The sequence below is a fragment of the Cucumis sativus genome, chromosome 3 (assembly GCF_000004075.3).
Source record: "Cucumis sativus cultivar 9930 chromosome 3, Cucumber_9930_V3, whole genome shotgun sequence".
NCBI lineage: Eukaryota > Viridiplantae > Streptophyta > Magnoliopsida > Cucurbitales > Cucurbitaceae > Cucumis > Cucumis sativus.
In genome coordinates, this window is record NC_026657.2 from 36,059,437 (window position 1) to 36,075,588 (window position 16,152).

The following is a 16,152-nucleotide window of genomic DNA, read 5'->3' on the forward strand; positions in this document are numbered from 1 at the left end:
TTTGAGTTCTTGTTGAAATAGAACCTATAAATTTTGTGGTCTTATTTGAGGTTTGTTTCTCTTTTCATGGTGGATTTCTTCATCTCTTGGAAAATATCATGATTTAACTTGTTTCAGAATGAAATTTTCATCCATTTAGTCATGATATGCTCATCTTTACATTGAGAAAGTTACAATATGTTGTTCTATCGTATGCCCCAACTACTCCCTTATTATCATTATTGATGGTTTAATTTGTTGGCTTTGAGAAGCTACAATAATGTTCTATTGTATTTTCTTTAGTTTAAGGGTATGATATTGATAGATTGGAAGCAAATGAAGCAATTGAAGAGTTAATGCACACATAAATTAAAGTTGTAGCATTTTCATGGTTCTAATGTGGACTTTGTTGGAATATTGAAAATGTTGCCCTCCTAGTGACATTACCAAATGATATACTTCTTTTTACCAAATGATATAATTTAAGTAGGTAGCCTTTGTTTTGTGTGTGTCATTGTATTCTTTCATTACACTTGAAATGGATAACCATTACTCATTATCTTCTCTTAGTAAATTTATACTTATGAATAAATCATGGATGCACCAGTGTAGGTTATCCAAAGATTATTAATTGGGTGTAGAAAACTTCATCAATTTTGGATTTTCTAATACAAATGATGTCTTTATTCATTGTCCTTGTTTGAAATGTGTGGAATTTGTGAAAACCAAAGTCGCACCTGGTATTATTAGAGATCACTTATATGTCAATAGAATTTATGAAAGTTATAAATTTTGGTTTTGGCATTGTGAACAATAGTGATTGTATAAACTGTGAAATTTGTGAATTGGGAACTTCAGGCTATTAGCGCATAGGATGAGTTAATCTATTATCTTGACTCACTTTAGAAAACATCTAGAGTATATATTAGACATTTAGCAAACATGTAAGTTAACTTCTTTCATATGATGTTTTTCGTCTTAAAGTTTACGTTGTTCTAACATGTAGTTGTTTCTTGGCAATATGGTTATTGCGATCTTTCTATCCCAAAAAAATATTCAAAAAGGTCGAAAACAACCAATATGGAAAACAATGAAGGCAAGTGTAATAAACACGTTAATTAAAAGTATACATATATAAGGGTATTTGCAACATTATGTATTTTATTAATTGATGTATTCAGTGTTCTTTACAAGTCAAAACCATTGAATACGGGTATTATGTGATGAGATACATGAGTGATATAATCACTAAGGGGAGCATAGTAGTCACAAATTCAGAATGTTGTGTTAATGGCTATTTGCATTATTTTATATAGTTCATATATATAACTTTGACAAAATAAGTATTAACTTCAATATTTTGAACTTTATATTAGATTGATACAAGGAGCTCATACAGTCAAATTCAAGTTGAATGAGGTGCGAACAGAGCTAGCTGATTTTTTGGGTAGAATGTTGATAAGGTGAATTTTAAAAATATATTGTTTGGGTTTGGCATATATATTTTGTTGATATTGGATACCCTAAAATGTTGATTTAGGGGTAGACTATTTCTATGGTAAATTCTTTGATAAATTGTTTTTTGGACAAGGCATATATCTTGTTCATATTGGACAGAAAGGTAGAATAATTTGTTCATATGGTAGAGAAGTTGTGGCTAAATTTAGGCTATGCATATATTGTTGATACTCGACACAAGCTTTGTAATGAATTTCATGGGTTGTTATAATTATGTAATGGCCACCTATATGTATGTTCAAGGATATATATATGTAATTTGTTAACTAGTTTTATTGATGAAAAATTTGAAGAAACTTAAAAAGTTCAATTAATATGGGTAGTTAAGCAAGATTAACTTAAAGCTTAAAAGCTTTACTTTTGTGTTATATAGGTTGGTCATGTTGTGTGTCATTTTTGAACTCCAAAACAAGTGAAATATAATTATATAGGTTTTTCAAATTGTATAGTTTCTTTTTTTAAAAAAAAAAGCATTGACACACAAATGTGTCAAGTATTACCTAAATTTGTAGATTTTTGGTGTCAAGAAGAACTTCCATTTGATAGGTAATAAATGTCAAGGTTTAAATATTCTTGGCCAATAATAAATTTCAAGGCTGCAACCTAATTTACACGTAAAACAAGTCAACTAATCTTATATACCTGACATCTATAACAACATTTAAGTTTCGAATACATCATTTAAGTTTTTCTTCCCTTTACGACCCCCTTTGTATTGTGATGCTTGGTCTTCCCTTTACAAATAATCCTTCTAACACTTTGGTTTTTCTTCCTTATTAGACAACAACTTAATTCTTCGTCTCTAAGAGCACAAATAATTATATCAGTGATAACTGAAGTCTCCCATGTTTCATAGTTGTCTTCACATATCTTTATAAACTTCTACAAGATTATTAAGTAATATGAAAGCTTCATTATCTACCTCTATAGTCCCACCTTGAGTTTAAAATTCTATCGTGATCTTAAAATCAACGTGATTTTCAGTCAAGGTTTTGGATGGATTCATCTTGAATGTAAATAATCTTTCCTTCAAGAACATGTTATTAAGAAGATCTTTTGCTTCATAGAGTTCCTTTAGTTTTGTCCACATTTTAAAAGTAGCGGCTTGATCAATTTCTTATGAAAGCACAATGTCTGATAGGCTCAAAACAAGAGTTCCACGAGCAACTAGGTCCATATTATTTTTGTATCAATTATCAATGTTTCAGGTAACTTGGAAGGATCTTCTAAAGCTTTATGTGCTTTCTGTTGGTCCAAGGCAACCTTGATTTTTGCCTTCCGAAGACTGAAATCTCCTTTCCCATCGAAATTTTCAATGTCATATCTTGCAGCAACAATGATATTTCTTCTTTCTATTCTCCAAGATTTACTTTTTCTGAAGTTCTTCCTTGATCTTGTTTTCTTCTTCACAGGCTCTGATACCAAATTTTTTTAGTGGGTAGAAAGATGACCCAAGATGAAAATTGATAGTACAAATGTAGAAAGATGGTTTTTGAGGTAAGTGGCTTTGGTAAGGCCACATTGAAAAGAAACTACAACAACACGTAACTATTCTTTGTTCTTTACTTTGTTCTTTAATTAAACAGAACAAAACCCTCTCTTTCTCTTAAGCTTTCCTCTCACAAAGCGGTGATGCTAAGATATGAAGAAGAATGAAGATGATGTGAGAACAGAGAGAGGAATACAAAACAAGCATTCAAGAATCAAGATCAAAGATGAAAAGGAAACAACACAGGAATTTTAACGATTCGGCAACGGTGCCTACTTCCAAAAGAGGAGTTAATATTTTGAATTTCTTGGAGAAATTTACAAAGAAAAATATTATGCAGATAAGTTCTAACTCTCACACTTTCTTTTTGTTTTTATTTCTTCAGATGTTATAAGAAATGTCATTGCATTGGTGGCCACACTGCGTTTGAATTGTAGTTTTGTAACCATTACATAAAGTATTTGAATTGCTTACCGTTGTTATTACTATATATTTCATTCTTGGACATATTGCACGTCAGATGTAAGTAATTTCCACCGAATTGGGGTATAATCTCTTGGTGTTCTTTGAATGTTCAATATTTTTAGTAATTGTTGTCGAATGTTGTAACATTGTGTAGATTATATAGTTATCACACAGTAGACGACTTTATTCTTATTTTCAAATTAAAACTCTAAGCATGGTTAAACTAACATAAATTAAATTTATCAACCTATATGTTGTAAAAGAAAAATAAATAACTGTGGACTTTCATTAAAAAAAATCAATTGAATCATTTCTATAGATTTTTGTTTCAAATTACCGTTAATACACAACTATCCATTCACAGTAAAGTTTCTTTAAATGCAATAATTAACAAAACATTAGAAAAGATAACTATATAGGTTTTCATTGCTTTTTTTTTTTTTTGTAAGAACCCCTAAAATCAATCCTAAAACACATTACTTAATATAAATTGACAGTTGAAGTTTTAATTGATTCACACTCTCAGATTTTAGGTTTAAATTGTTTTTTCCAACTGATATTTATAACACACGAGGATTTAAATCTCTAACTATAAAACCAATAACTCAGATGAATGAATTATAATATAAGGTAAGTCTTGGAGTAAAAAGGCTGTATATATATCTGCTTACCTTTGATCTTACAATTATATCAAAATAAAAAATGAAAAACTCACTTTACGTGAAACTGCAAAGGAAGAACAATATATAAAGCATTGAAAAGGTTAGGGTAGAAGATGCAGAAAAAGGGCTGAGTTTTGTTATCTAGCCTCCAAAAGGGTAATAGTTAATTCATTTGTAATAGAAGATTCATTCTTGCCAGAAACAGAAAATACTTCAAGAGAATCTCTTTCCATGTAGAAACCTGGTTGCTTTGGCTGTGCCAATGAGCCCTCACTACTTAGCATTAAGACTACATTTGACATGGTTGGCCGATCTTCAGGTAGTTGTTGCAAGCACAAAAGACTAACATGTATGCATCTCAACACTTCTGATAATGCATATGATTCTCCAATGCTTGCATCAATCAACTCTAATGGTTTTCCTTCATTCCATAACTTCCATGCCTAACCAAAAATAAAATCATATTAACTAACTTGAGATTGTAATTCGTGGAATGATTTGGTCAAATAAATATATATGCGACTTACATGGCCGATCAGGTTGAGAGCGTGGTTAGGACGGAAAAAACCTCTATTTTTCTCTCCACTTATGATTTCCAACATTAGAATTCCAAAACTAAAAACGTCCGACTTAATGGAAAATTGTCCATCTATGGCGTATTCTGGCGCCATATACCCACTACACAAGTTATCATCAGAAAAATGTGTCAATCTAAGAACATAAAACTTGAAAATTTACACAAATATAGATGGTGTGTTTGGTAGGAAAATATGTATTTCTAAATGTTTTTATTTTAGTTTAGCAAATTTTAAAATTTAAAATTCAAAATTTAGATACATTCAAAACATAAAAAATGTTGTTTTCAGAACTTTCACGATTTGGACAGACAGTTCGGAAATAGTTTTCAAAAACAAAATCTAGACTATCAGTCAATCATATATTGTTGAACTTAGATGAATTTGAAAACTTAAAACATAATCTAATTTGTCAACCAAACAGGTCATAAAGTCTCGTAAAAGAGAAGCTTACTATGTTCCGACCACTCTCCGAGTATTTCCTTCGGTTTGATCCCCACCAAATGTTCTAGCCATTCCAAAATCCGAGATTTTTGGATTTAGGTCAATATCAAGCAAGACATTGCTTGCTTTTAAATCCCTATGTATAATCCTCAATCTCGAATCTTGATGAAGGTAAAGAATACCTCGAGCTACTCCGCATATGATATTGAATCGTTTCGACCAATCTAAAAGCTTCTTTCTAGCAGAGTCTGAGCAAGTAGAAGAGGATGAGTCAAAGTTAGTTCTGAAGAACAATCAATATGAATAAGTAGATTAACAATAAAGCTAGATTTTAATTAGAAACTAACCAAAAATGAAGGAGTCCAAACTCTTATTAGGCATGTACTCATAAATCAACATCTTTTCCTCTCCTTGTATGCAACAACCCAAAAGTTTTACAAGATTTCTATGTTGAAGTTTGGCAATGAGTATCACTTCATTCTTGAATTCATCAGTCCCTTGCCTTGAATAGCTTGAAAGCCTCTTAACTGCAATTTCTTTCCCATCAGTAAGTCTACCCTGAAAGTAAAAACTCATAATTTACTTCCACTACATATTGAGAGTGCTTATAACAACTTTTTTTAAGTGAAAAAAAAAAGTCGGAAAATGATGATTTTTTTGTTTTGGCACTCATAAATTTTACCCTAAAGACTGCACCAAAACCACCTTCTCCAAGCTTGTTGAAGTTTGAAAAATTGTCGGTGGCATTTGATATTGTAGCTAAGTTGAATAATGGAAGCTCCAAATCGTCTTCTTGCCCTTCAAGATCCTTTCCTGCACCTGTTGCTAATTCAATTGAAAACAAATTTGATAATTAAGTTCAGAACCAAATATGTTCAATTACACTCAACAAATTAACGAAGTCAACGTTAATAACAATTCGGAAAAAGTAACTGTTTTATTAATTTTATTTGTCTATGGCTTGAAGTCTAGTTTTAACTTGGTTCATCACTTCCCAAAAGTCTTACTTTTTATTCTTCAACTCTTTTAGTATAATACTTTTTATTTTATTTTTAAGTTTCAAAACGTTGGAGTTGAAATCAAGAATGAACAACAATAAAAACTAGAAAGTAAAAATATAATATATATTGAAACATACGAACTAGATGAAAATTAAATATAAATCTCCAACAATAAAATTGTAACATTTACAAACTTGATAAAAATTAAACTCAAAATTTTGAAATCAAGACTCAACAAAGCTCTTACCATTATAAGTTATAAGTTATGAATAGGAACAGAATTTCTAAAAAATCACAAGAAAATCCGCACATATTTCTAAAAAAGAATTAAGTGGTTTTAACGTAAATAAGAAAAGTATTATCACCCACCAATTAGAAAATCATTCCAAACAGCTCTATTACCTTCCAGCTTTCTTCTTTTGCTTCTGATCACGTAAAACCCAATCAGAAGCAAACCAAGAATCAATAGAGCCGCTGCTCCGACAATAACACCGACGGCAACTGAACTCGTCTTCTTTGTCTCTACATATGAAGGAAACGCACGTACGCATAAGAAACAAATCTAAGAAAAGTCACCAACAAAAACAGAACAAAAGAAACCGAAGTAAAATAAGCCATATTATACCCAATTCAGAAGCCAACATTCTAACATACAAATCCTGGCCTCCTCTTCGAACAACTTTGATATCAACAAGTTCCCCAAACCAAATAGCACAACCACTCCCAGATCCTCTAATATCAGTATTAGCAAAAGCCACACAAGAACAATTCCTCAAACACTTTTCTCTACATTCATTCAAACTCATACTTTCATTAACCCAAGATTGTTTTGTATCAGGCAATTTCAACCCTGGCAACTTTGCAAACCCAGTTTTATCAGAACAATTCAAAGGCTTATTCCTCACACACCCTTCAGTATAGTCCATCAAATTCCATTTCTCTTGTACGTTAGGATGAAATCCAAATAGACATTGACAAGCAGGAACTTGCTCAATGTCACAGCTCCCAAACGCACCACAAACACTATATGTATCGCAGTAATCCCTTGGCATAGCCGCATAGGGCTTCCAATTTTTCTCAGGTTCAGACCATAACAAAGCTTCTCTTCTTAATATCGTTTGGTTCAACACCATTCTTCCGATTAACGAAGAGTTGATGAGCTCGTAGCTGTAACTCAGCTCGGATTTGTTGTTTACATAGCTGTATACTAAAATCGGTAACGCCGATGTGGGTTTTGCGCTGAATTGAAGACCGTTCCATGGTCCGCTTCTCATGTACTCACTCGACCCATTCCACATCACTGGTTCTGGGTAGCTGGTGTTCATCATTTCCATCGTTAAACTCCCTGGAGATGGGTCATCAGAGGTTTTCCATGCGGATAATCGCCGTTGGATTCCGTTTTTGAAGTCCCATCCGAGTTTCATTCCGGGGAGTAATGTATCGGTTGGGTAATCAAAGCTTTGCCATGAAGTTTCCTCAGATTCTGCGTCTTTCAACAACAGATTTCCATTGTCTAAGAGCTGTAGCTTGGGAGTTTTGGCTGGTTTCAACGATTTTCCAAACCAAACAACAGCGTCATTCTCGAAAAGGAACAGATCGCTGGAGGTAGAGTTGATCTTGAGAACAGCAACGGCGGAAGAATTTCTGATGGGGTTTTCTCTGTTGGCGACCCAAACGATTGTACGAACTGGGATGATTTTGTACCAAATTCCCAAGTAACGGTTGGTGGAATTTCCTGGGGTAAAGAAACCCAGTTCGAAAAAGCCTTTTGTGGAGACGAGAGTGTCGCCATAGGTAAGGTTTTGTGAGGAAGTTATGAAATCAACAGCCGTAGACGGTGATAAGAAGAGAAACAGAGACAGAAACAGAAACAGAAACAGAGTTGGTGAAGCATTTGCCATTTTTTAGCATTGGGGTTTGTTTGTTTAGGAAGAGAGTAAATGTTTAAAAGTAAGGAGAAGAGAGCATTGAATATGTTGTTAAAATAAAGGCAATGAAGATTGAAGAAGAAGAAATGAAGGGGCGGCCATTGACTTGTAGTACTCTGCTCTGCTTAATGTCAAGTCTTCCTCTTCCCTTGCCCAACCCCAACCAACTTCGAATTTTACTTTGCTTTTTTAACATGGAAAATAAAAACTATAGAATATGTTATTTTTGTGGAAAATGTTTGATAAGATAATCAAAATGTTGAAATTTGGATTTACACTTTCAACCTTTGCTCTCTAGAATTTTACTTACTTTAGCGTCTAATATTCAACAGTAATTGTCTTCTAAGCTACAACAAATTGAACTTATCACGGAAGCAATACTCCATCCACAAAATCTAACGAACTTTACTTTGTGAAAATAAACTAAACTTGAACAAAGTTTACAAAAGGGAGAAATGTCTATGAGAGAAAAACATTATGGAAAAAAGTAATCTGAAGAAGAGGCATTTTATAGAATATTCGTGGTCATTTGAATAATCACGTCTTTTCTTCAAATTTGTTATTTTTTAAGAAGTGTTCATTCATGAAATAATACAACTTTGTACCCATGAGGCCCTAATCCGAAAAAGGAAGCCTTGTGGTGAAGGACTCTTGCTTGAAGTGTTGGGACGTCCTGCAAGAAAGGATGCAAAAAGTGAGCAGTCAATGGAAAGAGATGTGTGAACCAAAGGTCCTATTGCGTGAAGGTATGCAACGCGATAAGGATGACCAACGAGGAAGGCGTTGGGTTAGGCACCAAAAGTGAGACGTTTTGTAAGATACTGCGAGAAGAAGTATCTACGCCTAAGAGGTTGAGGCGAGAAAGTAAATATCTTGTCAAAGTGACATGACAACTCGTAGTGTGAAAGAAAACGACGATGACTTCTCAGGAAGAGAAAAATGATAGTTGTACAATTAAGAGTTTAACTTCCCAAAAAGATAAGGTATGCGTCTCAAGGAAAAGTCAAATCATTGGCGGATAGATTACGTGTCGAGTTCGAGTTGATGGCATAGCACGAAGTGTTAGTAAGATGATATGTGTAAAACATGGAAGTGACCCTTAGAAGTGAAGCCTCTATAAATAGGGCCAAAGTGCAAAAGAAAAAAGGAAGTTTTGGACAAGAGACTCTAGATTTTCTAATGAAAGTGAGACGAAAAGATTTTGAATGCTGAACAAATGGTTCCTTCAACTGTTAGACAAAGAAAGAAAGCCAGAAATCGAGAAGAACAAAGTTGAAGCTAAGTATCTTCTGTGAATGACAAAATGAATTATGTGTTTTGCTTGTGATTGATACACTGTTTTACGAGTATTGTTTAAATGTAATAAACAAGATTTATAAACATTTCCTATGATTGATTACTTTTCTGCAAATAATCAAGTACATATTATATGTTCTGTTACTGTAAGTAATAAGATCTATTTTATAAATGATTGTGAACGATTAAATATTTTTTGTAAATAGAGATGGGTATTATTTCCTCTGTAATTGTTTTTATAGGATGTTTTACTAATCTGTGATAATCTATGCTAAGAGTAAGCGTTGAGCCATTACTCACTTACTGCATTTGCATGGTTGTGGAATGTGATGTATTCATGAGATGAGAGTGTGACTTCCAAGTCTGAGAATGATTGAATGTAGCGGGACGCTGGTAAAAATCTTAGGTAACTCGAAATTGGTAAAGAATGTTTATAAAGAGATTTCGAATGGAAGCATATGTTATGTTTAAAGTAAGTTTTATATGTTTCAAATATGAATGTGAAATTATTCCTATTATTGAAACTATTAGAGTCTTATTCCTATTATTGAGACAACCATGTAGAAAATGACTGCATGGTGGAATGAAGTTGACCAATGCGTAAAAGGAGCGTAAAGTGTTTGACGGCCTAAGCAACGAGGAATGAATTAGAAAATTTCTAGATGTTGTTGATGAAAAGGATATCATAATAGTCTAAACGCAAGATGTTGTTCATGGTCTCGACAAAAGGATATGTGAGACTAATGAGTATTGATGCGATATGATTGTATTTGTGAAATGAAGTGTTAAATCTGTTTTAATGAAACAGTTGTTGTGTTTGTAAATTGTGTTCCAAAAAGTTTTCTAAAAACTCACTAAGTCTTCTGACTTACATTTAAGTTTTTCCTCTCAAGTGATCAGGCGTTAAGGTCAAGTTCAAAGAGAATGAGACGATTGCTAGGCAAGGAAGCTATGCAAGGCATATAATTTAAATTGGTTATAAATTTTGTATAAAGGATGTATGTAAATATTGTTGCAGAACGCATGGTTAAAGTTAATAAAAGAAGTTGTTTAAATATCTATTGCGTTATGATGTACATTTATCGCCTAAAGTTTGAAATTAAGTTTAAGTGTCAAGTCGTTAGACGATTAAGCTGAGCTTAAAGATCTAAGTTGAGCGTTCTGGCCTTTGATCACATTAAAGGCGTCAAAATTGCTTAAGTTACATTGAGTACCACATTGTAAGTTTTTTTAACACGTGTGGGTTGGGGCGAGACAGTGTTTATTCATGTTTTAATCCAATATTTTTTAAAAAAAATATATAGATCTTTGGATGAAGATTTACCTTCAATTTATGAGGAGGATGATTTCTTTCATTAATGAAATTACAAGAATAGTTTTGTTTCAATTAGGTGTTGTATTGCTATGGTTTAGGTTAGGAATGGTTTCAAACTTTCAACATAGTACTTATTAAAGAATCTTATAATTTTATACAATTTCACGAGTCATTCATGTCATTGTCGTATTTAATATGTCACATGTGTATATTTTATCTATTTGGTCATATCTCCTTTCAACTAAGTAAACATCATACAAAAGTGAATTTAAACTTTGGAATCATAAAGATAAAGTGAATCTAAGATGGTAGTTACTAAGTCCATGCACTCCTATTCATGTGTATCTAAATTGATAAAAATAAATGTTATCGTGCAAATTTTCCTCTCTATCGTCCAAGTATAAGCAAAGATATATTTTTTTGTAAGTCCAGGGTCGAACACAGGAAATTTAAGTTTCCAATTTATCCTATCGCACGCTAAATCATGTGGTATAAGCTATATAGTATAATTATGAATGATATACTAATTATCCTAACTATTTACACTATTGTGTTTGGTGGTGCAATGTCAACATGGTGAGATGGGACAATGGAATTCGAACTCATTGATAAGCATGGCGAAGAAGGAAATTTTAATTATCTAAATGCAATAATTTCTTCTTTAATACTTCAAGGTGATACAAAGCATGTTTAACTAAGAATTAGGGCGAGCAAACTCTCAGCATGTTTGCCATACTTTTGTTTGCTAGTGCCTTAAACGCCTAGCTCTTGTACTTCTTTTCACCACAAGGATTGAAGTTGTCTTCTCGTGTAATAATGATATCGTCGAGTTTCACTCCTTTGCACATAAAATCATGCGATAAGAGCACTAAAACATAGTAAAATAGGGATATGGTTCTTCTGTATCATGTAATTTCACAGAATAATCAAATCGCCAACTTTTTCCTCTATTTTCTTCTATTTTCGTACAATAAGACTTCATTATTTTACTTAAAAGACTATAATAACTTGTATTTCTACAAATTATCATACTTCTATTCTAGGAATGAGAGGTTTGAATCTTCCAACTCTCACTCCAATTGTTATACAAATTAAAAAAAATATAATGACTCAAACCACTCAATTACTTTGGTATGTTAAGGTATGTTTACTAATAAAAATCATTCCAACATGAGCCAGGTTGGAGTCCAAATTTTTTTATTTCACATATCCTAAAATAATAATAATAACAATAATTTTTTTCACACTTTTTTTTATTGTATTTTCAACAAGTGCACTGTTTTGAAAAGTTGGTCAATAATCTTATTGGGAGCATTATTTTCTATAATTTCCAAACGAGGATTTTTCTTTTTGGTTTAGTAAAAGTGGTTTTATTTCTTAAGTAGAAAAGGAGATGGTACCTTATTACCTTTCAGGATGCGTAAAGTTTATAATTATGATTCAATTTTACACGTGACAAACATATTGTTATCTTCTTATGATTAAAAAGTTTATTTTTGACTCTCAACAATTTGTATCCATTTATACCATAAAGTTTTAATTCCATCAAATTTGACCATTAACATCTATAAGTGTTAAATTTTAACCATCAGCATTTAATTTTTGCTAATTCATCTATTAATTCTTTTTTAAGAAAAAAAAGTAATATCTTCATTAACTTGTAATTCCAATCAAATAAAATTTTATGTAAAAATTGGTTTTTATTAATGCACAAATCAACTACTGAATAACATTTTCAAAATTCAAGTAAAAGAATAACAATAATTATATTGCTGTTTTCTAAAAAAAATTATCAATTAAGAAATTTCATATCATTGGTAAGAGAGCAAACTTTATGAAATCACATTTGGACACATTTGTTTCAATTTTAGATAGACGTTTAATATAGTTATTTGTTTTTGTAAAATTTCACTTTTCAAAACTCAAAATATTATTATGTAGGGAATTTTAGAACATTAATTTTCATAAATATAATAAATGGATAAAATATTTATCGTTCCCGTAGTAAGACGAAAAAGCTTATAAAATTTATTATTTTTAAAAAAAAATCAGATTTGTCATTCCTTATCATCGTCTTTTTTTCTATTCTCTTTTGCAATTTTTTTCTTTCTCTTATGCAATATTTTTTCTTTTTTCTCTTTTTCATGAACATTTACATTTTTCTTTCCTTTTCATATTTTTAGTTCTCCAATTTTTTTCGTGTTTAACATAATATAACATCTATATAAGTTTATTTGTGAAAGTCGATAAAATTGGATATAGACAGTTCATGTTGGTAGAGTTCAATAAATTTGATTAAAATTGATATTTTTCTCTATTAGTACTTTTCTCTTAATTTAAAAGTTGTAGATGTCTAATTTAAAAATGAAAAGATAAAAATGAAATCTTAAAGTATAGTGACATAAATTTAAATATATTATAAGTTTTGGAGTACAGGAGAATTGGACAAATTAAAGAGTGGTATTGTTTTTCAATGTAGACAATGACTTGAGTGGCTAGAGTTTAATTTATGATAATTTTCAAAGTATTTTTGGTCATTTTGTTTGACCCTTTCTTCTACACTTTAACCTTTGTTCCACCGCATGCATTCTCCTCTACCTTCTATGTCTCCTACTCATTCATTTATATATACTTTCAAGTTCTGTTCATTTTCCCTTGACTATTGCGATTGTGCTACGTTTAAAACAAAATTAATATTTTTGGGTAACAATATTTAATATGTGAATATATATATATATATTAGATTTGGCGACGATCATGTGTATCAAATATATTATAGAGCTAAGTAGCCAATTAACGATACAAAACATATTTGTAAACAACATTTAAATATATCAATTCTTTAACATTAAAATTCAATTCAGATGTGAAAGATAAACTTTAATTTTGTTCCATTGAAATTCTTGTTTTAAATTACTTTTCTTTTTATTCTCACCCAAACTCCACTTTCTCTCTACCCTATTTAAGTTAGTTCTTTTTATTGGTATGTATTAACAATAAATATTGAATTAATCGTCTCTCCCATTTTCTCTTTACCCTATTTGACCATCTATAAAATATAGCTTTAATTGTTTTTTCGATCCTCTTATTTACTTTTCTTTGTAATAAATACATCTCCATCCTCTTTTACTTACAATTTGTGTTTAAAATTCTCTCATTTTAGGTGAAACCAAATTTTGCTTTTCTTTTGAAAGTAACAACAAACTTCTTTGAAATAAATAAGAAACAACTTGCCAATTCAAGTTTATTTAAATATTTAAGTTTAGGGTTAAGAATTTATCTTTTTTTAGTTTTTGTTTTAGTTTAAAAAATGAAATATCTTTTTTTTAAAATAGTAATTGATATGTATAATATAGAGAAAAGTTATTTTTAAGGTGAAAAAAGTAAATTTATTTATTAAATTCATATTTAATAATCATTCAATTTTTCATTTTTATTATTTAAATTCAACATCATGAACTTGAAAAATGAAATACGTATTTCCAAAAAACATGATTACATAGATATAGCATCACACTACCTCCCTCAACATGTCCCATCCAAATTTCAAAAATAAAAATAAAAGCATCTTTATAAAAAAAACAAACCACGCCTACTTTTTATTTTTTTAAAGTTGGTAAATACAATTCTACATCATCAATTCATACTAATAAGATTTTAAAATTTTAAAAACACAACTACAATAATAATTTTAAAATCTACGTGCTTGACGTATTTAAATAATACGTATAGTTAAAGTGTGGGCGATGTATACAAATGAATAATTTATCATATTAGGTTACTTTATTAAATTAGGCCTAATGTGTGATCTACTTAATTAAAGTCTAAGATTCATGATTGAGTATGAACTAAATGGGTAGAAGTCTATTTCTAGATTAATTAGAATTCAACAAAAATCCTAATTGAACTAGTATATAAAGAGACTTGGAGTTGTGATTCCTAAAATATCAAAACAATAAGTAATCTGTTTTTTTGTATCGCAACAGAAGAAATATCTCACTATAAGGTCTTTAAGAATTTTGATTAGAGGACGACAATAGTCGTTTTATAGTCGTCATCAATTACTCAAACACTACCTGCAAGACACTCATTTTATGTGGCTACCATTTTTTTCTTTTTTATTTTCATCTTCTTCTTTCTGCAAGTTTCTTTTATATTTTTTTTAGAATCATGATAAATAATAATAATAATAATTATTATTATTATTCATCATACTTATGTTATTATTAGTTTTGTTTTTAATCAACTATCAATCTTGTATTATTATTTTTTTCAAAGTGTTATTTGGTTCAAGTTCATGTATCAAATATAAAAGATTTTTATACATGATCTTGAACAAAAATCGTTTAATTTATATCTTGGTACACGATCGATTAGATATTGATACACGATTGTGTATCATTTTCTACACGATCGCGATCATGATTCTTTAGAAGAAGAATTACATGCACGTGTATGACTGGTGTTGATACTACTTACACGATCATACATTATTATCCTACACGATCGTGTATCATGATTGTTTAGAAAAAGAATTAACTGATTAATCGTGTGTTGATTAAGACATTTTTAGTATTTTTCATTGTGGGTATTTGGACTTTTTCTATTTTGAAAATTGGTATCTACAACGTAAATATTTTGCACGCTTGTTATATTAAAAAAAAGAAAAAAAATCTCTTAAAAACATTTATTTTTATTATTGAATATAATAAACGAAATTAAATATAGGATTTAGCAATTAAATAAAGGAAGGTTTCAAAATAAAAAAAATAGTTTAATTAACGGATAGTATGTTTGAGTCCAAATTTGGACCAGCCCTTGTTTTTCAAATAAAAAGAAGACTAAAGGCCTATCAATGGGGTGTGACCAATTCTATTCTCCAATTCCTCTGTTTGCCATATGAAATCGAACAATTCGAAGTCAAAGTCAAGAGTTTGAAAATGAGGCCTATGATTTTGAAGCAAATGTGTGCCTCAATAAATAAATATACATAAAAGAAACATCATTTTCTCTCAACTTTCATAAATGGGTATGGAGAACTATAAAGTCATCCAATACAAACACACCATCTTTGACTTTTATTTTCAAATATTAATTATCAGCAATAAACTATCCATTGCTTCACTCACATCCTTCTCATCTAATTTCACTACTATTCCTTTTTTTCTTATAATACACCCATCTCAAACTAATTAGTGTAAATATACTTATAAATTGATATAAATTAATCAATTCATTCATTAGCTTATCGTACATAGACTTCTCCTCCGATCGCATTAATTAGAATTACTTTTACAATGGACATATCACATATTTTAAAAGAAAATTTTAATTCTAATGGTTAATTTAACTTTAAAGTCTACGTTACGTTACATTTATCAATACTAAATTATAACATTCTTTCTTTTAGAAAAACACCAACCTCTACGATGAACTAAGATGGTTAGAGAATTATATCATGCCTACATAAAATATTTAGG

At 30.5% G+C, this 16,152-nt stretch overlaps 1 protein-coding gene across 4 annotated transcripts; it reads right to left on the reverse strand.

Moving 5' to 3' along the window:
• Positions 1-4,043: 4,043 nt before the first annotated feature.
• LOC101216184 (G-type lectin S-receptor-like serine/threonine-protein kinase At4g27290) lies at positions 4,044-8,233 on the reverse strand. 4 transcript variants are annotated; one of them, XM_031882537.1, is made up of 7 exons: positions 6,759-8,233; positions 6,503-6,655; positions 5,815-5,951; positions 5,480-5,690; positions 5,143-5,380; positions 4,641-4,791; positions 4,044-4,556 (listed from the first exon to the last, which is right to left on the reverse strand). In XM_031882537.1, the coding sequence occupies exons 1-7, from the start codon at positions 8,032-8,034 to the stop codon at positions 4,251-4,253; spliced, it is 2,472 nt and encodes an 823-aa protein (XP_031738397.1). In that variant the 5' UTR covers positions 8,035-8,233; the 3' UTR covers positions 4,044-4,250. The 4 variants fall into 4 exon arrangements, with proteins under 4 accessions (XP_031738397.1, XP_031738399.1, XP_031738396.1 ...); XM_031882539.1 differs by having other exon boundaries at positions 6,536-6,655; positions 6,759-8,232; XM_031882536.1 differs by having other exon boundaries at positions 5,815-5,957; positions 6,759-8,232.
• Positions 8,234-16,152: the final 7,919 nt, after the last annotated feature.

Excerpts from the sequence above, each read along its gene's own strand:
- LOC101216184 (XM_031882536.1), bottom strand. The coding sequence starts at position 8,034 with ATGGCAAATGCTTCACCAACTCTGTTTCTGTTTCTGTTTCTGTCTCTG. Across the intron at positions 5,691-5,814 it reads GTTTTGGTGCAGTCTTTAGG|GGTAGACTTACTGATGGGAA; the intron begins GTAAAATTTATG and ends TTTTACTTTCAG. Across the intron at positions 5,381-5,479 it reads TTTGGACTCCTTCATTTTTG|ACTCTGCTAGAAAGAAGCTT; the intron begins GTTAGTTTCTAA and ends CTACTTGCTCAG.